This window comes from Labeo rohita, chromosome 3 (assembly GCF_022985175.1).
Source record: "Labeo rohita strain BAU-BD-2019 chromosome 3, IGBB_LRoh.1.0, whole genome shotgun sequence".
Taxonomy (NCBI): domain Eukaryota; kingdom Metazoa; phylum Chordata; class Actinopteri; order Cypriniformes; family Cyprinidae; genus Labeo; species Labeo rohita.
In genome coordinates, this window is record NC_066871.1 from 33766531 (window position 1) to 33792975 (window position 26445).

The 26445-nt window shown below is 36.9% G+C and overlaps 1 protein-coding gene across 2 annotated transcripts in view; it reads right to left on the reverse strand.

The window, feature by feature from the left end:
- Positions 1–402: 402 nt before the first annotated feature.
- LOC127158536 (ras-related protein Rab-37-like) overlaps positions 403–26445 on the reverse strand; it is a 33466-nt gene continuing 7423 nt past the window's right edge. Inside the window, exons 1-9 of one of the 2 annotated variants that reach the window (XM_051101627.1) lie at positions 23646–24177; positions 20912–21022; positions 10569–10610; positions 9560–9626; positions 7735–7787; positions 7497–7562; positions 5098–5154; positions 4917–4993; positions 403–1600 (exon numbers count right to left, since the gene is read on the reverse strand). In XM_051101627.1, the coding sequence (XP_050957584.1) occupies positions 1492–1600; positions 4917–4993; positions 5098–5154; positions 7497–7562; positions 7735–7787; positions 9560–9626; positions 10569–10610; positions 20912–21022; positions 23646–23756 (693 nt within the window). In that variant the 5' untranslated portion in view covers positions 23757–24177 and the 3' untranslated portion in view covers positions 403–1491. Of the gene's footprint in view, positions 1601–4916; positions 4994–5097; positions 5155–7496; positions 7563–7734; positions 7788–9559; positions 9627–10568; positions 10611–20911; positions 21023–23645; positions 24178–26330; positions 26442–26445 lie in introns of those variants that run through there. The other variant, XM_051101621.1, reaches the window with a different exon arrangement.

Sequence of the window (26445 nt, forward strand, 5' to 3'; positions counted from 1 at the left end):
TGTTTTTTATATAGATACTTAAATAGAGAACTTACATACAACTTCTCTTTTCTTTTTATTTTGGGGTGAAATGTGAACTGAACATTATTTGTTTGTTAGGACATTTTGTGTTAAGGCTGGTTTAATTTTATCTTAACCAGAATAATCTTAACACCACACAAAATGCATATTTGCACACTGTTAACCTGCATTTAAAAGCGTCAGTGATTTAGGTTCCTCCAAAAGATCTGCTTCATTTGCATGTGAGATGTAAGTGAAGCATCTTAAAGTCGAGATGAAAACAGTCACAGAGGAACTCGATATATAAGATGAGCTTTCCTGCTCATTACTCCAAATATTTAGCAAACAGGTGCAGCGTGAGGTCACAAAACAAACAGATACCAAAAGCACACTCCAGACGAATGCCTCGCCAAGATCAAATAACATTTACATTTATTAATTTGGCAGATGATTTTATGCAAAACAACTTACAAGGAATACACAACACAAGCATTTATTCATTCAAATAAGACTCGTTCTCTTGTCCCAAAACCGAGACCCATAAGTTAACCTGATGTTCACAATTCACTTTATTTATTTATTTTTTTATTTAAAAGTACAGGACACATATTTGAAATATCAAAGGTAAGGCAATTAAATCGTTAAGTTCATTATTATTTATTAGCAACTCTCAGTGTGTAATAACGCCCCCCTGTGGCTTTAAATATTAAATAAACGAAACGATGGCAAACACCCGAAGCACTGAAAACAAAAACCCTCTCTTACAAAACACTAATATGTGGTTACAATGGACTTTCTCATGGCACTTTGTGATCACTGTGAAAAATGTAAAGCGCAGGGATGAGACAAATCAAAATATTGTACGATACAATCCAGATTCACATTTCACATTAATCTGTAAGTCATACAGTGAGTGTGACAGGTATGAAAGTGTGACATGCTTGTACATGAAGCAAAAAGAAACCCATGTTATGTCATAATCAGGCCTGACTCGGTCAAGCTGTGCTATGATTGTTTTCGAGTCAATATGTACAGATTGTAAACATAATACTTAACATAAGATGATATTCGGACCTTGCGAGACACTCAAATATACAGTAAGAATTTTATATATTAAAAAAAAAACAAAACCACTACAGACACAAGCTCACTGCCCGAGGACATTTGCGTGGCATATAATGTAATTCAATACTAATATATTTGATACCGTGTATATAACCATCAGAGAAGAAACCCGGAAACCACGTTACACAAACAAACGTACCTGGAATAATCAGACAGACCTGGGTACTGTACACACCTGGATTAACACAGTTTATAAAGCAGACATCACCTGCAGAAACGTATTACTCTGATGCACCTCAGCAGTATTTGGCTGTATATTCCTGACTAGAAAGCGAATGGGGGTCTGAGGGAAATTGGACACATCAAAACAAAGCACGTTTCATTCACACACGACTTCGTGTATGAATATATTTCATCTGGAGATGGTCACACGAGGCCGCCGCAGCAGTTAGACTTCTGCTTCTGTGACTCGATGTAATCGTGGATCTTGAATTTGGGCTCGTGGGGCTGCTGGATGTTTCTGTGCTTGAGCTCTCTGTGTGGAAAGTAATGAGAAAACGTATTTAGCACTTTCACAAGTAGAAAGAGTTCAAGGCAAACTCAGAATGCTGACAAAGCCTTAAAAAACCTTGAAGCGCTTACGTTTGAATAAACTTGTGAAAAAAATGTGCTTATTTATATTGCAGATAAAATAATATAATGGAGTAAAAGACACTTTATTTACAGAGAGCCTGCATTTAAAGAGACACTTTTCCTTAATAAAGTATTACAGACTGCAGTTTTTACAAGTGTACTTGTCAGAGTTTTACTTTGAAATATTTTAAAATAATTTTTAAGCTTTTGTCATGCTTTAAAGAAGATATTTATAATACATTGTATAGTGTTATTCGACATTACATTTAAGTTTAATACATTTAAAATGTACTAAAGTGCAATTTCACTACAAACATTTAAATAAATTACATGTGCGTTTCAAAAGAAACTGCATTACATTATTGTTTAGTTTTCCATAAATTCATGTCAGTACATTCGGCAACACACCTAAACAATATTTTACAGACAATAAATAATATATACATGTAATTACATATAAAGATGTGATTACATCCTACATCAGTGAGTCAAAAAACACTTATAAGATCACTTAATTTACACCATAATAAAACCATTTAATCATTTAATTGCTATTATGTTAATATCAAATTAATATGCAATTAAGTGTCTGAAAAAACATATTCAGGTATATTTACATAAGTGCTCTTTAATAAAAAGTATGTTAACTCATACTCTTACACAAAGTGATAGATTTGCAGTTTTACGCTACAAGTCGTATATTTTAGTATTACAAGACGTTGCAAAATTGTTCCGAGTGGTTGGCAAACTAGGGTGAAAAAATGGTGTAGTATTTACTTTTAATTTTTTTTTTTTTCTCTGAAATGCTACAAATAAATAACGGCAATGAAATGGCAAGTAACGCATTGAATTAAACATGAAGTTTACATTTTGAAGCATTCTGAAGTATAAAATGTACTCTAACAATGTTTAATGTTTAAATAATTGTACACAGTGTTTGTGGTTGCTGACTTGTTTGGATGGTTGCCAGGGCTTTGCTTTTCTAGGCAGTTATTAGAGTACTTAGACTGGTTGCTTGGTGCTCAAAAGACCCCCCAGTGGTTATTTAAAAAAAAAATACACAACCTGTATACAAGCAATAGTATTTGTGACAGTTGTTTAAAGGGGACATCGAATGGCAATTTTCCACAAGTTGGTATGATTGTTTAGTGTGTGTCTGCAACATACTTTGGTTAAAATTCTTCAACGGTCGTGTCAAACAACACACTTTTAACCTTGTCAAAAACAGCTCTGTTCACACCTATTTTAGTGCATCTCTCTTTAAATGATAATGTGCAACAGCTTTTTGTATATTTGGTTGCATGTTACCAGCAAAAACAAAAACCCACTGCAACTTCTTTGGCTCTAATGTTGGGGGAAAATGACGACTCTTATGTTCACTTTTATATCCATCTACAAAACACCTGCATTGCTTACGAGACATTGTTGGTGCTATAGCTGCTCGAGCAGGGAGAAAATGGCGCACAGTGTACATCTGGCTGAGAGAAGAAATTTGGGGTGCTTCTCATTTCTTATTTGTGCATCCTCGTTTCCTTTCCTTGCTTCCTTTCCTCACGTCTTTCCCTTCAGGATGTGAGGGAAGGATGCAAGGAAAAGATGCCAGGACAGTGGAATCAAAGGATGAACATTGGAATATTCCTGACCACTGAAGAGTCACTTCAAAGCGTCATCAGCTGCACTAAAGGGATCTGCCGATATGTTGTTAAAGTTTGTTATTTAAGGCATTCATAATAAATATGAATAAAGCACGACGCCCTGTTTAAATATATGAAATTATTTAAACTGCAAAGGTAAAATATAAATGTAAATTATTACGACAGATGTGAAGAGGGAGGAGAATTTAAACGTGCATCACGTTTAGTCGATAAAACACTTCCGCAAAGGACACACCTGTGTATCCTCGCTCATGACTCCTCGATCCTCGACTCCTCGCGGTGCAATTAGATAATTGACGTCTTACAAGATGGCTGAGCTCGACTGGTTTCTGGGTCATAGGATGGAGGACAGAGGAGCGAGGAGACGAGGAGGGATATTGAGAAGCACCCATGGTAATACAGGTCTGTCAGCGGTTGTGGGCGGGGCCTGAGCAGTATGACATCAAAATGATGTCATACTGCTCAGAAAATCAAAACGCTTGATAATTTGAACTGTTTAGGTTTTCTGGGGATAACAGGAGTTAATAGATTTTTATCATTGTGAGGTGGTTGTGTACACAGACCACTAAAGCACATTTATATGAAAATACCATGTAAAATTAATTTTATATTCACTTAATTAGGAGTTTAAGCACGTAGCGCTGAATGGCCAAAGATCAATAATCTCCACGTAAAACTGATTGTACAGACCAAGCCATAAGTCGTAGAGACGTGAAACTTGGAAGGATGGTAGTACTCATTTTGCCGACATCACCACCAAGGTTTGCCCCAATCGGCCCGATGGGGGCGCTACAGCGATCAAAAGTAAATCACTCATACCTCCTAAACCATCAGTCACAGGCTCAAGTACTTTGGATTGTTTGAAAAACCTACTTTTGTGAACTAGATGTACATTTTTCACCCGATTGGAGCCAAACCAATGCAGAAAGATTCTCTAGAGAGTGAATATCAATAATTACCCCCCAAAAAAGTTTAACTTTTGGCTAACCGTTGCAAAGGGACACCAAACTGTTCGAAAGGGGCAGGGCCGCTTTTAGTAAAATGCCAATAACTCCTGAACAGAATGAGATATCTTCGCCAACCTCAAAACACCTACGTAAGAGCTCAATCTGAGGTCACAGGAAAATAAATAAATTCATTATTAAAAAAAAAAGTCGTTATAAGAGGGGGAAAAAAACAAAAGTGACTGTGCACTGTCATGGCCCGAAGTGCCACAAGTGTCTATAAGGACATTTGCGTATCTCCAAAAACATGCCCGCCATTGGCAGATGAAGTCTTGTACATTGCTTGGTTTTTTTCCTCATATACGAGATATTCATATCATATGATGGAACATTCTGGACAACTTTACCTCTAGAACCACTGCTGTCAATCAAAACACAGTATTTCTATAGTAAATTACCTGGATTTCCCAAAAATGCTTTTTTAAATCATTGATTGGTTACAGGCTTGCTACGTAATTTTGTTTTTCATATGTGCTTAAATGCCTTAAAGTGCTTGAACCCCGGGAATTGCTGCTTGCAGCGTTCATATTGTTCATATTATATTTAAGAACTCTCAAACCTTGCTATGGCATGGAAAGCAAGTTCCACATTGACACCAGTCTTGGCACTTGTCTCCATGAAAGGGACTCCATATTCCTTCAACAAAGTAAAAGCAGAGCATTGAGGTTAAATAAACTGCAATGTTTACTGATCATTTGTAATAGCAGGTATACGGACATGAAATTCATTTACATTCATACCTTAGCCAACTTCTCCCCTTCTTCATGTGCGATCACCCTCTCAGCAGCCATGTCTGACTGTACGCACACAATTACATATTAATATTAAATAGTAATGTACTTGGAACACATTTTCTTACTAAAGTGAAGCTACCCTCAAATACAGCACATGTCCTTGTTGTCCTTACAAAAGTCAAATTAGAGTGAGAACAGAGGTCAAAAGGATGAGACATTCTCTTTAATCAGCTGTTAGGATTTTATTAAACATTCTGGGTTAACCCTGTAAAGCCTGACATATGACATGATAGTCTTTTTTTTTAAATGGAACATTTAGACAAAATATTTTGCATATGTGCACATTTTGTATTATGTTTGATACATTTTACAGTTCATATAGCATGCAATTTGATGCAACAAGAAATTAAATTTCTGAAAGCTTGTGACGTAAATCAATGAGATCTTTGTAACATTTGGAATGCTGGCCTAGTTTACTTTCACTGTAAATGCATTACTGTAAACACTCGGGGAAGAGCTGAAATGACTGTCTGTGGTTAACTGGATTATGACACAAAGACTGACAAAGCTAGTTTCAATAAGGCTTCCTGCATCATATTTGATATGCAAATAGATACCTCAGTGCTCCAAATTATCAACATGATGAAAACTTTGCTGAGAAACCTAATGTACACAACCTACAGCATGCCTCCTGTCTTCTGAATGATTATTTTTCACTTCTATAGCAAGTAAAAGGCCTTTTAGTACTATTGTACTTACAGGTGCATCTCAAAAAAATCATGAAAAAGTTAATTTTTTTTATTGTAACTTATTTTAAAAAAAATGAAACTTTCATATATTCTAGATTCATTACATGTAAATTAAAACATTTCAAAAGTTTTTTTTGTTTTAATTTTGATGATTAGAGCTTACAGCTCAAGTCAAAAATCAAAAAAAAAAAATACAATATCATAAAATATTAGAATATTTACATTTGGGTTTCATTAAATGTCCATCCCTACAGTATAAAATCTGGGTATCTCTTGTTCTTTGAAACCACACTAATGGAAAAGACTGCTGACATGGCGATGGTCCAGAAGACAACCACTGACACCCTCCACAAAGAGGGTAAGTCAGAAGGTCATTACTGAATGGGGTGGCTGTTTACAGAGAGCTGCATTAAAGCATATTAAATGCAAAGTTGACTGGAAGAAAGAAATTGGGTAGGCAAGGGCTGATTACAAGCTTGAGAATACTGTCAAGTAAAGCTGATTCAAACACTTGGGAGAGCTTCACAAGGAGTAGAATGAAGCTGGAGTTAGCACATTAAGAGTCACCATGCTCAGACGTCTTCATGGACTGTTGCGCAGTGTTCAAAAGTCCTCTTTTCAGATAAAAGTAAATTTTGCATTTCATGTTGAAATCATGATCCCAGAGTCTGGAGGAAAACTGTGACGTCTGCTGGTGTTGGTCCATTGTGTTTTATCAAGTGCAAAGTCAAAGCAGCCATCTACCAGGAGATTTTGGGGCACTTTATGCTTCCATCTGCTGACAGGCTTTACGGAGATGTTGATTTCCTTTTCCAGCAGGACTGCCCACACCTGCACCTGCCCACAGTGCAAAAACCACTTCCAAGTGGTTTGCTGACCATGATATTACTGTGCTTGAACCCCATTGAGAATCTATGTATTGTGTGTGCATAAATGAACATACTATAAAAAACTTGAACTTTTATTTTTTGTCCGATCCGATTTTGATTGACCTTAGAAAATATTCTATTTATTTTGAGATACTGGACTTTTGACTTTCATGAGCTGCAAGCTCTAATCATCAAAATTAAAACAAAAAATGTGAAATATTTTACATGTAATGAATCTAGAATATGAGAAAGCTTCAGTTTTTAAAATAAGTTACAATAAAAAAGGCTTTACAGGGTTAGGCATTCAATTACATATTCCCGTCCTCTTTGTCTTTTTAAAATCCTTTTATCTTACTACTAACAGTGATTTTTGCTTCAGGGATGAGTCCAAATGTTTTGTGTAACAGCTGGTGTTGAACCCACAAACTTTACTTTATTATCAGAGGAGGCTTTCTGGCTCCATTGCGTCCATTAGGGGGCGCTATCTAATCCAGTGCAAAACCAGTTAGAGCAGTTCCACCACAGCACAACACACCCTAACCACACATCACACGATAAAGGACAACCACAGGTGGCAAAAATGGTTGTCTAAAATGAATTACTGCCTAAGTGACACACTGACACATAACAGGCAGAGCAGCATAAAGGAGATTAAAAAATGAAAACAGGTTTGCAGCTCTCTGTGGGAGTGTGTGTGTGTTTGTCTGCATATGCATTAAAACATTATTTGCACCTTTCAAGAGGGGCTGCTTATTTCTGCTCACTCCTTTCAGGAAGTCCCACTTACCTTGTTGCCAAGCAACATGATGACCACATCCTTCTGTGCATACTCATAGATTTCAGTCAGCCAGGCCTGCGTGGCAATAGACATAAAAAAAAAAAACACACACACACTTTGAAGGACAAGAAACGCATCAGCAGTAGAAATAAATGTCATTTCACAACCCACGCTAACAGCAGCAAGGAAATAAGAGCATCCAATAAACACACATCTTGAAATGTCTTGAAATGTTTGTTTGTCTTACTCTGATGTTGTCGAAGGAGGACTTTCTCGTGATGTCATAGAGCAGCAGCAGAGCTGTAATGGAAAGCACAGCATGTTCAGATCACACCGTATGATTCAAAGCTGAGCTTTACAGTAATTAAACACTGACTCAAAAGTCTGCCGTGTTCTTCATGAGTTGTGACTGTACAAATTTCACCGCAGTGTTTAAAGTTCATTGCAGTGATCTCCAACAGAGACTCAAACTAAATGATATGAAACTGTTTCTACTCTAATGCTCTAGGCAAAGATGGTGTGTGTATATATATATATATTATACACACACATATATACACACAAATATACATTTATATTTATTTATTCAACAGTTCTTCAACATCTGACTGGCTGATAAGAGTGTGATATTCTAGTGATAACAGAACTCCAACTGTTTTTGTTTGTATCACTTTGCTTGTGGCATTTCTCACAGCGAGTGTCATGGCAAACACCCAAATTCACTATTATTTTAGAAAATAATACAGTTTTTGTGTCACGACTTGTTTGGACATCAAATATGCGGTGTGTTAATAAAGATAACATCTATTTGAAAATTTGCTTCAGTTTTTTCTTAGACATGAATTCCAGGGTGTCAGTGGCCATTCGGCGCTCATGAAGCCACAGAGAGAAGCCTCAGCTTGGCCAGATCTTCTGGAATTTGCCACTGGCTCTGATGTCTCTAGAGTGGTTAAACATTAGATATAATTTGTTTTGGATAAATCTGATGGGCAGTCTTTGGTCTCATTCATCAATTATTTGTTCCAGAGCAAATAGTTTTGGCTGAGGGCAAAATCTCATTACGTTATATTTTATGTCAATTTAATGCTGTATATCAGAGTGCTGCCTTAGGACTTATGACTAATGACTGAATTGCCGACCATCTTTTATGATGGCTGTTGTTGTTGTTTATTAAATATTATTATTCAATAAATCATATTTATATAAATAATAGTAGTATTTAATGATAGTATTTAACATGAAGAAATTGTGTGGATTCTCATGATGGTGATTTTAGCTAAATTAAGATGCCATTAGATGGCAACAAGAGACTGTTTTTATGAGTGAGTCAGCAGTAAAGACTTATATTGAAGGAGACCGATACAGGTTTGTAAACAAGAAAGTAATTTTTACTTTCAACAACACCTTGTAAGATGCAGTCAATAAATGCACTGAGCAGCGCTGTCATTGTAAATCACCCTTAACAGCTGAAAGGATAGTATGACAAAGATATTGCTTTCCTCAGCGTATATTCAAACTAATGTTTTATTGTGAATATGAGATTGAGCTGAAGAATGAATGTTGTATCAGATGCAGGTAATTACACTATCTCAGTCCAATTCTCTCTCATTATACTCTACATAATACAGTGAGCTTTTTATATAGTAATACAATAAGCTTTTGATGAAGCAACTCAACATTCTGTCGTTACTAAGTGACATTTTCAAATTAGTAACAGAGGCTTGGGCTCAGCTGTTAAACTGCCAAACTGAGATTTCAATCCATGGCGGAAGGAAGTATTTCTGCACAAAATAGGGTTTTTAAAGACTTTCTTACGTATTTACACACTCATGCTGTCAAACTGTTATATAAATGCAATATCACATGAGTAGCAGTGCGGTTATGGCTGTATATCGGCACGCTGTGATTACCTACAGCAAAATCCAAGCCATGCTGATATACAGCCATATCGCACAGCTACAAGTGTGATATTGCTCATATGCACAGCCTCTCATGACTTACTGAAGATATGACACCAGTAACAAAGTCTGTTAGAAGATTTGCAAATGTGTCAGTGAAAGTGGCATATTTACCCTGGGCGTCTCTGTAGTACGCATGAGTGACACTGCGGAACCTCTCCTGACCGGCCGTGTCCCAAATCTGCAGGAGAGAAGCGTTAACAGGTGAAGTTTCATTTAGGTGACATAAAGGGGTGCATTCAGGACACGTGACCGGGAAGAAATGTCCCAATTAACCTGAATTCACCCTACATCAAAACATGAACCACATCTGAAATGTGGAATTTTTCCAAATCCGTTTTCCAAAGAGGGAAACCTGAAACCATTAGGAATAATTTGTTTTGTGATTTCATCCTGATGTAATAAACCTGAGCTTTGAACAGGCAGGAGGCCAACCAAATTCGATTTTGAGAAGAAAATGTGAGCGGTGCTTGCCTGTGCAAAACACACTACCACATGTGGTCTGGCTGGTCGCTAGGGCCTTTCTAGGTTGCCAAGGTTTTATCGGTGCTTGCGAGGTGATGTCGTACTGATCCAAGTCAAGAGTTCAATCCATGGTCTTTATTACTTTCTGCTCAGCTCCCTTCAGTGTTGAGGAAAGTAATGCATTACAATATTGAGTTATTCTACGTAATCTATTACACTGTCACCTCAGCTGGGCTTGCTCCTTAATTTTTAATAACAAATAAGCAAAAAGTTAAATTTTTGGCAATTGTAAAGGCCGTTTTACACCAAAAGTGAAAGAAATAAGCCTCAGGCTGAAGGAAGGTGTCAGTGAATAAATGGGAAAGCAATTTAACCTGCATTACTTATTTAAAAAAAAGTAACTTTTTTTGTTGCGAATTTAAAAGTCATGCATTACTTTACTAGTTACTTTAAAAAGTAATCTAATTTTGTAACTTATTACTTGTAATGCATTACCCCCAACACTGGCTCCCTCCTTCACTGTAAATCAGCATCTATCTTCTCAAGTCACATGATTTGAGGAATTATTCATGCCCATATGACAAATAGTACAGGACAGGAGTTCAGTTAAGCACTCAAATCAGTGTAATTAATAGTGATGCTTGTCTTGTTTGCTTACCTGGAGTTTGACTTTCATGTTATCCACAGTCACCACCTTATTCTACAGGCATCAGGCAGAAAAAGAAACGCCCATTACAACACAGTACTCAGCAAACCACAATACACTGTCTTTCACAAATGTTCTGAAAGACAAAATAATGAACAGTAAATAGTTTGTTATATTTAAGGAAATCATGCACAACCAAAATAGGAAAACAATTTGGCTACTACTAAAGTGAGATCTCCAACTGTGCTATTTTGCTTTTGTGTGGCCAGGCTCTCCACATAGACTTAATTATATAGTGTAGACGAAATAACAGACCAGCTCCCTGCTTAATTTCCTGTTGACGTCAGCCGTTACTTCCTTTTTGAACCAAATGTTTTAAAAATCGCACCTTCTGCACTGAGAGGACCAGACTTATCAGATGTTTTCATGCACCAAATGGCAGTGCAATCAGAGACGTCAGTCACACAAATGGAAGTGAGATTTTCAGAGATGAGTAATTATCATCCGCAGACATTCACATACAGCACCCATTTAGGCCAACCAATCATTCAATTCTGAATATCTACACAGTGAGTGTAGTTAATGCTGACGGATCAAAAACGTAGGCGTTTAAAGCTGTAGCGTGTCATTTTTTTGTTGCTACTTTCCCCTTTCTCAGATTAGCATGCAGAGAAAACTCAAAGTACTTTGATTTATAGGTGCCACCAGTTGCACTAAAACTGCATGATTCATCTTTTGATCACGTCAAATTACCATCTATATTTCTTTCAATTTTCAATTCTTTCGACCGTTGTAACACTCAGACCATCTAACAAGACGATGTTTGATCAATAAAATGCCAATGGCCCATGCTGAACCATTTCCACTCTTAATTCATTTCTTATCAGTTAACTTAATGCTACCATCTTGCTTCTTTGATTTAGACTGTTGTTTTCTTGAGGTTCAATCATTTAAAAGGAATAGTTCAAATTCTGACACCGTTAGTTGTTCCAAATACAAACACCTTGTGGAACATAAAAAGAGAAATTTTGAAGATTGTCCCTGCTGCTCTTTTACGTGCATGACTAAAAGTAATATACACAACCTGGGTCTTCACACATTTATATGACAGCCTTGACTGCAGTGTTGCTGTTGTTAAACCTTAAAAAACAAAACAAAACAAAAAAAAACCTTAAAGCTGAAATAAATTATTAATATTAAATAAAACCAATTAACATTTGGCTTGGCAACGAACTGAAATAAGGTTAAGCTGAAATATTAACAAAAAAATTACACATACTGTAAATAACAAAAAAACTGACATAACTTCAAATATAACATAAGCTCATTTAATAATAGCATGATAATAAAACAGTACGGCTTAAGGGAGGAACAGACCAAAAAAAAAAAAAAAAAGTTCTTATTCAATGAAACAACTGCATATTTTTAGCATGCTGAAACTTGCTGCATCATGATTGGTCACTGAATCCATGAGAACAAATGGCATCTGCCATCATTTACTTCAAACCTAGCATTAAGCGTCTTTAAAGGGGTCATCGGAGTGCATATTTTCCACGAGTTGATATGATTCTTTAGGGTCTTAATGAAAAGTCTATAATATACTTTGGTTAAAAATTCTCAATGGTAGTGTAAAACAACAGCCTTTTTACCTTGTCAAAATGAGCTCTGCAAAAATCATCTCATTCTAAGGGGTTGTTCCTTTAAATGCAAATGAGCTCTGCTTGCCCCGCCCCTCTTTTCTCTCTGTGAAGTGACAAGCCTGTTTACTTTAGCCGCATTTAGCTGCTAAACTTCCTAACTAGCACGTTATTAGGAAAGGCGTTCGCAAAGATTAATTTAAAAAACCCTTATACTCACTTCTGCTGTAAGTGAAGCTGGATCACGAATGATTAGTGCGATCATAGACGGATATATGTAACGTTAGATCGGGAGGTGCGTTCCCTTCATAAACAAATGTAATCCACAGCATCTTCAGCAGCTCAGATGTCGGGAGTAAATGACGACCACTATGTTCATTATTACATCCAGCAACACAACACCGCAATCGCTCAATCTGAGATATTCTTGTCTAACTTACATCCATCGAAACAGTGGAGGTCGGACTGTTACAGCTGATCTGAGGTAAGACGCTCATGTCAATCAACTATCGTGGGAGTGGCTCGATTTGAAAAAGGGTAAATTATTTTTACAGATTAATTAACCACCACTGCATGGATTTTTATCATTATAGGGTAGATTTGTACACACAATGTCAACACACATTAATGTTCAAACAACATGTAAAAGTGAACTTTGCATCCGATGACCCCTTTAATATCATGGTAACTCTCAAGCATAGGGAACATTTCTCACTATTTACTAGTTACATATTAGCATGCCTATTATTAACATATTGGCTGTTTATTAGCACTTATAAAGCACCTATTCTGCATGACCATATTCAACATCCCTAATCCTACCCAATACCCAAACTTAAGTACCTTACTATTTATTAATAAACAGCAAATTAGGAGTTTGAGGCAAAAGTCGTAGTTAATGGTTTGTTAATAGTGAGAACTGGACCTTAAAATAAAGTGTGACCCATATCAGAATATGCAAATTAAGGTTTGTGATGGTGATGATGAAGGTTTACACATTCTGCTAAATTTCTCCTTTTGTGATTCACTGAAGAAAAAAAACACAATAGAGTAAATGACGAGACAGAGTAAATGCTTTTATGGTTGACTATATATAGAGTAATAGTAATCACAAAGACACGCTTGGGCTGCTTACAGCTTCCAGGAAGTTCTGCATAAAAAAAAATGAAATCAGAGCAGAGCACAAAGCAATTTGAGGAGAACATTAACCGGTTCAATAAGAACACAGGTATGTCTCTATTGTTCCTTCAATCACCATTGCATATCTGACTTGGAAAAAAAAAAAAACACAAATCTCTTTCTTGACAGAAGTGCTTTCAGCAGAGCTCAGATGTCTTATTGTTTCTCCAAGGGCAAGCCAACAAAAGCTGCAGCATAAGATAAAATGAAATCCACTGACAAAAAGCGTAGGGATGATTAGGGTTGGGAATTGAGAATTGGTTCTTTTTCAGAACTGTTTTGTAAAAGCTTTTCTTTTTTATATAAAAAAAAGCATAACCTATCTTGAGCATATTCACTTCATGTCCATAGTTCCAGCTAAAAATCTTAAATTATTTTTTAATCAATTCAACAAATAAATATTCAAAAATACTGATATTTTTGCACTTTTCACTTTTCCAGGAATCTCAGAAGCAAAAATCATCTATAGCGCTGAATGGAAACTACAACAAATAAAATTTTAGCATTCTCATTTGCTCCATTAGCAACTCAATTTAAAAAAAATCCTCAATTCCATTTTGCCTGCGCTGAGTAACCAGTAAAATACCGGAGGTGGCGCATTCAATGGACGAGAAACGCATTATTAGATCGTTTTTGAAGGCTGCATGATATTAAACCCATTTATAAACCATAATAAAGCGTAACACTATTAAATTCACAAATGCGCACAAATGCGTTTTAATGACTTACATGCGTGTAGGCTATGTATGTGCGTCTCACAGTGGCTTCGTTCATAGTAAATGCTGCTACACACAAACTGTTATCATTTACATGTGTAGAGCATCTCAGACTCCATCTCTTCATATTGTTGTGAGTTTGGGTTAACTATAATGTTTATCTGGGACAGGGTTGCTACTAAAAACTAGCCCAAACCTAGCCCAATTGCATTTCAAGGAAGTACCCCGTTAAAAGTTTTTTGGCAGGGTTCCCCCTGTAAAATTTTCAAAAAAAAAAACACCTTCAATTAATTTTTTGGGTTGCTTAAACCTGCGGCAACAGTGTTAAAGTAGCCCAATTCCACAGGAAAACCGTGGATTTGGCAATACTGATCTGGGAATGCAATGTGCAAAATTTCATCAAATTTGTAAATCATTTATAAACGTAGGCAAACAGGAGAATTTCTCAATATGCTAACTATTTATCACGATTTCAAAATAAATGTTTAAACCCTCGCTTTACACATATATGTCCGTATATTCAAGAAATTGTAGTGGCTGTATCGTTTCTGTCGTAAAGAAATGGCCAAATATTAGTGATTAAATGGACATTTGAATTAAATGTTGTTGAGTCAATATTAAACACCGATTAGATTGTGCTGTAAAGTGTAAAAACAATTGTTAGGCCGTTGGTGCCCTCTGCAGTCATTTCTTATAATGCGTAATGCACATTAGCTCTATTGTTTGTAATACATTATGTATTTTAACATTTTTTTTTTTTCAATAAAACTATATCATTACTTGCTTATGAGCTACTTATTATTGCCTCATTGCTATTATTTATGTATTTTATGTCATTTTAAAGGGTACTGTTCACTTCAGTCTCTTTTTATTACCACAAAATTATGATTAATTACTTGATTACTTAATTTGATTACTTACTTACTTAATTAATTAATTACTCGATTAATCGTCAGAAAAATCTACCAATTTCTCAATTACCAAACTAATCGTTAGTAAGTGCCCTAATCGAGACATTGATTACGTTTGTCAGAAGAGAGAAAGATGTCAGATTGGCTACATTTTAATCCCCAAGTTTGAAAAGCACAAAGTATAGTGTTATAAATGTACATTACATTTTTAAAGGGGTCATCGGATGCCCATTTTCCACAAGTTGATATGACTTTTTAGAGTCTTAATAAAAAGTCTATAATATACTTTAGTTAAATATTCTTAATGGTTGTGTAAAACAACACCCTTTTTACCTTGTCAAAATGAGCTCTGCAAATATCCTGTTCTGGTCGAGGCTGCTTTAAATGTTAACAAGCTCTGCTCGCTTCGCCCCTCTCTTCTCTCTGTGGAGAGACGAGCCGGTTTACTGTAGCCGCATTTAGCCGTGTTAAGCCGCTAAACTTGCTAACTAGCACATTATTAGGAAAGGTGATTGCAGAGATTCATAAACTCTTATACTCACTTCTGCTGTAAGTGAAGCTGGATCACGAATAATTTGCACGAACATAGACGCATTTATGTAGATCGGGAGGTGCATTCCCTTCACAAACAAACGTAACCCACTGCATCTTAAGCGGCTCTGATGTAATTAGTAAATGACGACCACTATGTTCATTATTACATCCAGCAACACAACACCTCAATCGCTTAATCAGAGATATTCTTGTCTAACTTACATCCCTGCTCCGGCATCGAAACAATGGAGGTTGGACTGTTACAGCTCATCTGAGGTAAAACGCTCATGTCAAACAACTTTTGTGGGAGCGGCCTCTGTGGGTGTGGTGCCACATCTGAGAATGGCTCGATTTGAAAAAGGGGATATTATTTTTACAGATTAATTAAAAACCTTGCATGGATTTTTATCATTATAGGGTAGATTTGTACATACACTGCCAACACACACTAATGTTCAAACAACATGAAAAAGTGAACTTTGCATCCGATGACCCCTTTAAAAACAGAGTGACCACTTTGCTTTCTACTAATGAACACAAAAGGAACATTTAAAAATCATATGTACTTAACGCTACAAAGTATGAGCAAAAAGCGCTCCCTTCGTAGTCACTGAAGCGGTCGATCACCTCAGTGCAAGTTTACTGAGCTCCGCACACTTGCAAAAACACTTGTTATAAGTCAAATTTGTCTATACTGGCTTCAATCTCTTATTTACATCACATTCACTTTGTTGGAAAAGGGAAAAGCATCTAGAACACAACTCACAAGTGAGTGATTTGAATGAAAACTGCAGGGTTTTTGAGCCACAATGAGTGGATGTGAACTTAAAGAATAGTTCACCCAAAATGAAAATTCTCAAAAATGACCTTAATTCATCTTCGGAACACCAATTAAGATATTTTTGATGAAATCCTGTCTATTCAGGGTCAAAAAGCTCTCAGATCTCATCAAAAATATCTTCATTTGTGCTCAACATAAGGGTAATTAATGACAGCATTTTAATTTTTTGGGTGAACTATCTCTTTAAACACCTCTAATTGGTCATTGTGTTCGGCACTCAACAGACATGTCTGTGATTGGCTTCAATGCTCAACACTGCAAAAACAATTTGTTAAAAGAAACCTTCAATGCTTTTCACAAAGGGCTCACACAAATACACATGGGAATGTTTAACAGTGTCTGTCATAGTCCTGAGTTGAGTCAAAGTGAGTGAAATTGACTTACAGACTTTAACATTATTGCGATGTTCTCTAATTTGATATCGCCAGCAAAGATACTGATTATATCGCTAATCTTTCTCTCAGCCCTACTTATGAGTTATTGATTTAAGTTTGAAACTTCAACTCACAGTTCAAAACTAAACACCCTCAAAATTAAATCTCAAACTTATTTTGTTCCAAACCTGTATGACTCACTTCCACAAAACACACAGGGAGAAGCAGCAAGCCAAAACAAAATAATAATCTACATTTTGGCCTGTTCCTCACACAAATCCATCAGATGACGGTGTAAGAAATAACATAGCGAGTCATATGAATATTTGTAATTCTTTTGGTGGGTTTTGGAAGCATCACCATTAATTTGACATGAAGGTAAGATGACAATCTTTTTTTTTTTTGGATGAACTATCCCTTTAAATTAGTGTCAGATGTGAACAAATATTGACGTGCACTTCCTCGAAAGTACTAAAAGAATCAATAATGGAAATGTTAAAAGACTGGGATCAAAGCCAGAATCATTCAATTCCTTACAATTTCCATTCCTACAGTGGTGATGATATATGACTATAGGATTTTCATCTATCAGTTGCTCTAGGAATCTGCTTGATCTCTGAGTCTCAACCTATTATTTGAGAAATGGAAACCCGACCTTGTTTCACTTACAAGGCCCTTTTGACACCGGAAAGGATATCGATTTATGAAAAACATACATCTTTCAGGGCCTCTGCCCATCCAGCATAAGTCAAGCGTAGCCATCAATTTATTGTAATGGCTTTCCATTTCTCTGGCATCAGACTTGCTCTGCTCTGGCTCCCACACATCCTCATGCTGAGCAAGTGCTACAAGGAAGAGCCCAAAATAGACACAGGCTATAGTGCTGCCGCTGTGCCATTCAAAAAAAATACCAGCACAGAATCGCTTCACTGTTTCCCTGAGCTGCAGCAGATAAGATGCTTCATTTCAGACTAATTTTAGCTGTTGTTGGCAGGCGATCAAAGAATGAGGGTTTAAAGGGGTTTTTGAACTTCCTAAAGACACCTTCTGTCTCAAAGCATGGCACTTTCTACTTGAATCTGACGTTAGAAACCGCACGTCACACGCCAAGCCTTGACCGTTTCAAGGTCTTTTATGCTAACCTTCACTTCCTTGCAAAAACACATACTGTGAAACCAAATTGACTGTCTTGGCTTGAGGGCAAAAATCTATTTGCGGAGCATGACAAACTTTATTTTCCTCTGAAAAAATGCGCCCTTAACGCCAACTGACAACAGCCTCTTACATTAGCGTGTTGGCGTATTACCCACGATGACACAAATAAAAAAAATAAAAAATAAAAAATACTAAAACATGACTCTGATCGGTGTCAAATTCACAGAAATAAACCAGAAATACTGATGACTCATCTTGCATTTAGGGGCGTATACCAATTTCTGTCCAATCAAATGCTACAATGACAATGTATATAGTAATTGTGATGGTTCCTGTGATGGAAACAAAAACTGATGAGCTCTTTGATAAGTCTCACTCAGACTTCCTGTTTTAATATGATATGCATAATTTCACTGGGTTTTGGTAAATCGAAAGTAGCAACAGATGTTTTGTTCCATATTGCGACAAAGTCTACCATGACGAAAGCGTACATGTGGGAACTTTTTCCACAAGATACGAAGATGCGTTTGGTTTTTTTCCACCGAAACAGATGAACGTACATATGGTACATTTTATGTGACGTTGGTTTTGTACATGTCGTTGCAGTTCTGACTTGAAATGTTTGTTAAGTGGCACTATAACTCTAATGCTCTGTGATGTTTTAAAGTAACGTATCATCTGCACTACACCTAAACCTGCTTGATAGTATGAATGTGACAAAAACGCAAACCCAAGCATGCCGTTTTAGCTTGTTTTTGATCTCTCATCTTTCCACTCTGTCATCGCGAGTCATGTTTTTCACAGGATTCGTACCCAAGGATTCCGCATCCCAAGATAGCTTGCTACGTCTGGAAACCGAAGCATATGGAGTGGTAATCATAACTCTATACGAAAACAATTACAAGTGCTCACTGTTTTACCACCTCCAGTGTTCATTTCCATTGGAAACTGCAGTGATATGTACTTATTGGTATGTATTTTGTGTCTTGCGAAAAAGTTCCCACAGGTATGTTTTCGTCATGAGATCATGTAGAACAAAGTTTAACAGATTACTGTAAAAGGAATAGTAATGTGGAACTTGGTTCTATCCATTGGTTGTTAACTCGATTTTGAGATGTGGCTGTTGCACTAAATTGCAATGCAATTGTGGAGGGACAGGGTTTAAATGGACTAAATTACTGGAAGTCCAACATACTATATGTCAGATTGCTATTTAGATTTTAAAAATAAACATGCATGGATTAATTATTCACAGTAAGATCAATAACATGCATTTGGACAACAGTTTGGCGTGAGATGAAAAGTCACCCCATCTAAACACACCCCAGGTAAGTTTTAACCAAAATTTTCTCTTTTCCTCCCCAACTAAGTGCAGCTCAAGACCCAAAGTGTCATGGGGTAATAAGTTAATCATTTAGCCAGACTGAAACGTGAATGAGCATCAGATTGGCCTGTTATATCCGAACACTCCAAGACATCTGGAGTGGCACAATGACTTCACAGATTTGTCCGAGAGGCTGCTGGACTGCACCAACACCACTTGAGAAGACCACAGAGATTTGCACAGTTAAATGCCAGTGGAGAGCGAATACAGTGAAACACACACACACACACACACACACGCACAGAACCTCTCTACGATGGAGTGCCAGAACGGCTTATTGATCAGATGCTGGATGTAAGTGTTAAAGGGTTATATCGTATTTTTCTAAGCATCATGTTCTCATGGCCACGAAGGTCTACTTATAATATTAGATTTTGATGAATATTTTGCATCCTCTGTCTGACACAGAGAATTAAACAAGCCATCTGTAATGGGAAAAATGAAAATGTTTGGATGAATGTTGGTTTTAAGTTTTCTTATGTTCCACCGAAGGCTTGGAATGATATGAGGGCGAGTAAATGATGACAGAATTTTCAATTTTGGGTGAATTATTATTTCAAGTCTCTGGAATAAACACCCTCTACAAATGTGAGACAAACAACAGCACTTTGCTGTGAGCCACAGGTTTGCTTTCGGTTCTGATATAGTTTGTGATGTCTCATCCTTCAACAACAGCCTCTTGGCAAAGCGGCATTATATTGTGACATTATGTGACTCACAAAACAATCTGCAATAAAATATGCAACTCAAACTGTTAAGAAACAATCATGGACCTTAAAAAAACAAAACAAAAAAAACAAGCTGCTCTTGCTTAACATCAAGAAAAGCATACTTCTGTTGTTAGTTAAATACAAACCAAGGTAAAGGCCTGTTTACACCCAGATAATAACGATATCTATAATCACTATATATTTTTGGCATAAGCGCAAACATGGTCATTTGTGTCTTACCATATTTAATGTATTATCTTAATTATAAACACACTTGGTTGTAGTGCAAACAGTTTTACCATTTACCGCATGTTGTTATTCTTCTCGTTATTTCCCTATAGTGCTCAATGAACCTGAAGTCTCGTCCATAGGCTTACTTACGCACTGAACAACAAGGTGGATAAATTTCTTATAATCATTCTAATTCTATGAGAAACCAGCTAACGAAAGTTCTCAGAACATTGGCTAACATTCCGGAAAGGTTCTCTCAAAGTTCCAAACAAACATTCCTACAGTAACGTTAACAGAATGTTTATTTAAATGTTGTTCAATGTTCTCCATAAAAACAATTTAAACATTGTTCTTGGAACTTTTGTAAAAAAAAACATTTTAGTTGGATGTTCAACCAATGTTTTTAGGTGTTACTACTTGTTTCAGAACATTCAAAAATAATGTTCTAATAATGTCTACAAAATGATCAAATTTAGTGATAAAAGATCAATCAATCAGAATTCACCACACATTAAAGAGCTTGAGCATTAAAAGCGACAAATGACAACACTTAGCTCTGAAACGCACAATGCATCAAACGTTTCAGCAAAAAACAGATGTAAAATTATGATGCAGCCTCCATTAATAAATATAAGCATGTTGTAAAAGGAGAAGCAAACCAGCTCCATCCACTGCTGGCTCACCCTAAAGTCTATCCCCACTGTGGCAATGAAGTTGCCTCCCAGAAAGGCACCATCTTTAAAGCGCACCAGGACGCAGGTCTTCCCCACTGCCGAGTCTCCCAGCAGCATCACCTAAGGGGCATCAGGGTCAGAGACAGCTGTTAGGCCTACAACCACTTTATTACACACATCCCGGTTTAATGAGCTCAAGTGTTCACCAACTCTATGTCAAAGTCAACAAGAAATGACATTCACAACCCACATTACTTGAACAAATTGACATTTTTGAGTGGAACAAGACAAAAATGTCAGGTAGGAATCAGTTTTATGTCGGAAATGAGTGTGAAAAGTGTCACCATTTGACAGGTGGTTAAAAGAAAGTATAGAGAGTTTGCACTTACGTCACGATTTGGTCAGTTACCCGGATGAGCAGACATATTGGCGATACTCGGATGTAACCAACAGCATTGATTGAATAGTTAATGACCTACTAAATATGTTGTTCTCCTAACTTATGTTGTCTAAACCATGGAAAAAACATGTGGAACATGCTAAATCATATAGAGGAGGACTTAGTAAGCAGGAAAGGGCGCAATATTTTGACAAACGAAATTTAAGAGGTGGTAAAGATATGTACGAGCAGTATTAATTAAGATATTAAGCTAATATTTCACCTACCTGACTGGAAATGATGAGAACAAACATGAATTTTGTCAAGATTCTTGCCCTGGAAATCCTGGTTCAGTTTGGCCAACCACTAATGCCTTTTGTTCCTCAGACTTTTTGCACTCTTCTCCTTCCCTGGTGAAAAAACCAGCATATGCTGGTAGGTATGTTTTGATGCTGGAATGCTGGTTTATGCTGGTCCTTTGCTGGTTTATGCTGGTCCTTAGCTGGTTTATGCTGGTCCTTTGCTGGTTTATGCTGGTCCTTTGCTGGTTTATGCTGGTCCTTTGCTGGTTCATGCTGGTCCTTGACCAGCAACATGACCAGCAAAAACCAGCAAAGGACCAGCTTAAACCAGCATCAAAACATACCTACCAGCATATGCTGGTTTTTTCACCGGGGTTGATTTGTTATAACTTTTGGCAGTCTATAGGAAGCTACTCTAAATGTTTTATCCCAGTCCAACTGATTAGTACAGCCCAAAACATGACAATAATTTACCACTTTCAGCAGCAATAATCAGCAAAATATGCGAGTTTCATTTGGTTCGGTGGCATTGTTTACGTTCAGTGCCGCCAATATGACCAATTGATGACGTGTCGTGCAAATGCTCTCTAGCAGTAAATCGTGCAAAATAAACCAGGAACATGTATTCAGAAAGTAATTAGGGTCATTTTTGCTTCCATGTTGACTTTAACACAAAGACGCAGTTGTTTTGAACATTAGAAAATGCATTGTAACGGACAGAAACTCAAATTGTGAAATGTGCGTTTACCCAATCCTGTTCTACTGGCACTGCATAATATTCTGTGCTGAAATTACTGTTGCTCAATTCCAACATTGCATATTGTTTATCGTTTTACATCTACGCATTTTCCTCACTACAAAAAGAGGCAAAAACAGCTGCTCTAATTGAAATTCTCAAGGGATAAAATCTCAAGGGCTCATTCTGGAATCCCTGAGACTTCATGTTTTATATATTTGTGACCCTGGACCACAAAACCTTAAGTCTTAAGTCGCTGGGGTATATTTGTAGCAATAGCCAAAAATACATTGTATGGGTCAAAATGATAGATTTTTCTTTTATGCCAAAAATCATTAGGAAATCAAGTAAAGATCATGTTCCATGAAGATATTTTGTAAATTTCTTAACGTAAATATATCAAAACTTAATTTTTGATTAGTAATATGCATTGCAAAGAACTTAATTTGGACAACTTTAAAGGCAATTTTCTCAATATTTAGATTTTTTTGGACCATCAGATTCCATATACTGAAATAGTTGTATCTCAGCCAAATATTGTCATATCCTAACAAACCATACATCGATGGAAAAAATTTATTCAGCTTTCAGATGATGTATAAAGCTCAATTTCAAAAAACTGACACTTATGACTGGTTTTGTGGTCCAGGGTCACATTTATGTCGCCTCAGAGTGCATCGACAGGTCTTCAGATGTGTAGAAATGTGTAGATTCCCTCCCTGAGTCAATATTTATCCATCAGTAAGGAAAAGTCAAACTACTATCACATTACTTAAATATTAGAGGAAATGTATTCAATTAAAAAAAGAAATGGGCGGTATACTGTATATAGCAGCGGTTCTCAACTGGTGGTTCGCGACCCAAAACAGCTCGTGGGCGGCAGGAGAAAAAACACAATGTCAGATCAGATATGCAAAATAATAACATTGCAGTACAAAAATAGACTTAACTTTAAAACGGAAGAACACAACTACGTTACATTATCCTTTCTGCCAAGTTGATTTTCTTTACTTTTGTAGAATAAATCATTTTCATGCTGCGCTTAGTCACCACTTTGGTCCAAACGCAAAAGAACCACTGTTATATTGTACTATTAGACACAGAACAACTATTACATTTGCATTTAAAACGCCATTTAAAGTGAATTCTGACAGTTGCATGGTTGTTAACATGCCTTTGCATTCTTGAAAAGTGATTTCCGAGTGTAGGACGCACTTGCGCGCCACAGGTGCCAACTAACACTGGGCAAATGTTTCAAACACAGCAGCGGCAACAACACAAATCATGACACCAGCAATAAACTGAACAATAAAACATAACTCACACCTTGAAGGCAATATCAAAATACTCATTGACTGAGGCGCATCGCTCCAGCACATTTCTCGACGTTCCGTTTTTAACCCCATTCTCCGTCAATGTTGCTTTATTGATTGACATCGCGGAAACAAATGACGAGGATCTTGCTTTCGATGTTCTTCTCAAGACACGCCGGGTGACTATATCACAAATGCATCACATAGTGCATCTGAAACGCGCTCAAACTTCATCAGATGCTGGCGGAGGATGAGGATAGATCAGTGGACATGAAGAAGCACAACAAATGCATCTATCCGAAAAGCGTCCTCTTTATCATCATTAACGCGCAAAGACGCAAAACATGATGGTTATCGTGCAGTTGCGCGCATAATCACACACCGCAAAGAAGAAGATCGCTCCACAACACACATTAGCAACAGGCTCCCGTGGGTCGCGCACACACAGGTGCCAGATCACATCTGATCACACTGATTGAGAGGAGGAGACCAACCAATGGCACCCATCAAGCGACGCGACTAAACCAGACGCGCCCATTACATTCTGCGGACGCGCTATAAGAGCGCTGTGGTTTTGTCGCGTCGCGTCGCATAGGTTGAGTGGCAAATCCTGTCCAACGTTTTCTATGTAACATAAAACCATTCTTTATGCAGGGGGCGCTTCGGGGCTCAGAAAGCCCACTCTTTCATTCAACCTCCTTTAAACCCCAATATGTTTTTTTGATTTATTAAAGACATTTGTACTCCAGAACGTTTAATCGTTCAAATGTATTCATTCCGAGCATTAACACCTGAAATGCAAATGAAAATCTGAACCGGCATTCTCTAATATTTACATTAAAATAAATGTCATCGGAAACGTCTGTGATTGGTTCTTCCTTAACAACGCGGTGAAAAGTAACACGCACCACGTGGCGTTTTCGAAGCGCTTTAGAAAGGGATATTAAGGTCTGTGCGTTATTTACTTTTGACTGAATAATGACACTAAAAATGTAATGACATATGTGAAGTAAAAACACTACTTAAAGCGTTAAACGACAAGAATTGTTTAGAAATATCTTACCTGACCAATCAGACATATATTCCAGGCTGTGAAGCCCCGCCCACTTCGTCATTTTGTTTCGGTTTAACCGTCACACTAGTTTATTCAACTTCTGTGAGAGAGTTTCGCTCAACATAATTGTAGTTTGTCGCGATGCTCACAGCCAATACAGATGAGTTTTGACTGTAATGTAGCTGTCTGTAAATTAATACTTAATTTAGGCTACCTAATAACTTGAAATATGAACGACGAACGACTGAGCTGTTTCATTCACGTTCAGTGAATTCATCTGTATGAAAACAGGCCTTTAAAGGTCTTTAAAAGCATTTAGGAGCTATAAAATGTAAAAATTCCAATGGCATACTTTGCAGCTTTCACAATTTAGTGTTACAAATTAATTGAGGTGTAATCTCTGTTTTAAAATCGTGTGTTTAGTCCGCTCTCTACTGACCGGTAAGTGTAATGACATCCACTCTCATCCATTTACAGTATGATAATAACATAAGAACGGTCTTATGATAAACACTGAACATTTGCTTTAATAACCATTGATATTTAACAATATATTGTGCAGGTATCCTTCAGGACGGCTGTAAGGACCAGTGATGTATTCATGCATGTCTTCTTTAAGCTCAGTCCTGGCACCTAAATAGGTATTTAATTGTGAACAGAAGAAACCTATTTCCAGAGTATACTCTGATCATATTCTGCACACATACATATTAAACACCCTGTTTCACACACAAAAACGCTGGGACTAATTACAAAACATGATGGGAAAAAACACTTGGAAAACAACAAACAGTGATGATCCAACCGAGGCCAGACAGATCCCTCTGTAATTATAATCAGAGCCTGCAGTAAAATGATCATTATCATATTATTGTAATCAGACGCTCTGCGTTGAGAAAGCCCAGCGGCTCTCTGCAGGGAGTTATGACAGAAGATAGAGGAACAAATGCAGCAGGCAGAGCCAAGACAAGACAAGAAAGCTACCAATATTTGTCAATCAATGTTTTCAGAGAGAAGAGGAAGATGAGGAAAGACACATGTGTCTTTGACATGTGTGTTTAATAGTAATAGTAACATATTTAGATATGTGACCATGGACCACAAAACCAGTCGTAAAGGTCAGTTTTTTAAAATTGAGATACACCATCTGAAAGCTGAATAAATAAGCTTTCCATTGATGTATGGTTGGTTTGTTAGGATAGGGCAATATTTGGCAGAGACACAACTATTTGAAAATGGAATCTGAGGGTGCAAAAAAATAAAAATTCTGAGAAAATCGGCTTTGAAGTTGTCCAAATGAATTTCTTAGCAATGCATATTACTAATCAAAAATTAAGTTGTGATATATTTATGTTAGAAAATGTACAAAATATCTTAATGGAACATGATCTACTTAATATCCAAATGATTTTTGGCATCAAAGAAAAATCGATAATTTTGAACCATACAATGTATTTTTACCTATTGCTGCTAATATACCCCTGCTTCTTCGATCCAGGGTCACATATAAGGTTAGCATAACCTATATATATTTATTTATTGAGGTGTATTTGGTCCTGTGCGTTGTATTTTCTCCACGGAGAAAACTAATGTCACCTGTCACCTGAGAAAACATTATCTGTGACCTTCTGCAGAGAGACTCACCGTGAATCCGATGCCCACAGTAGCAGAAAAGGATCCTGTGATGAATTTTCCCTGGTCAAACTGCACTAACAGCGACGTCTTCCCTACTCCACTGTCTCCAACTAGTATGGTCTGC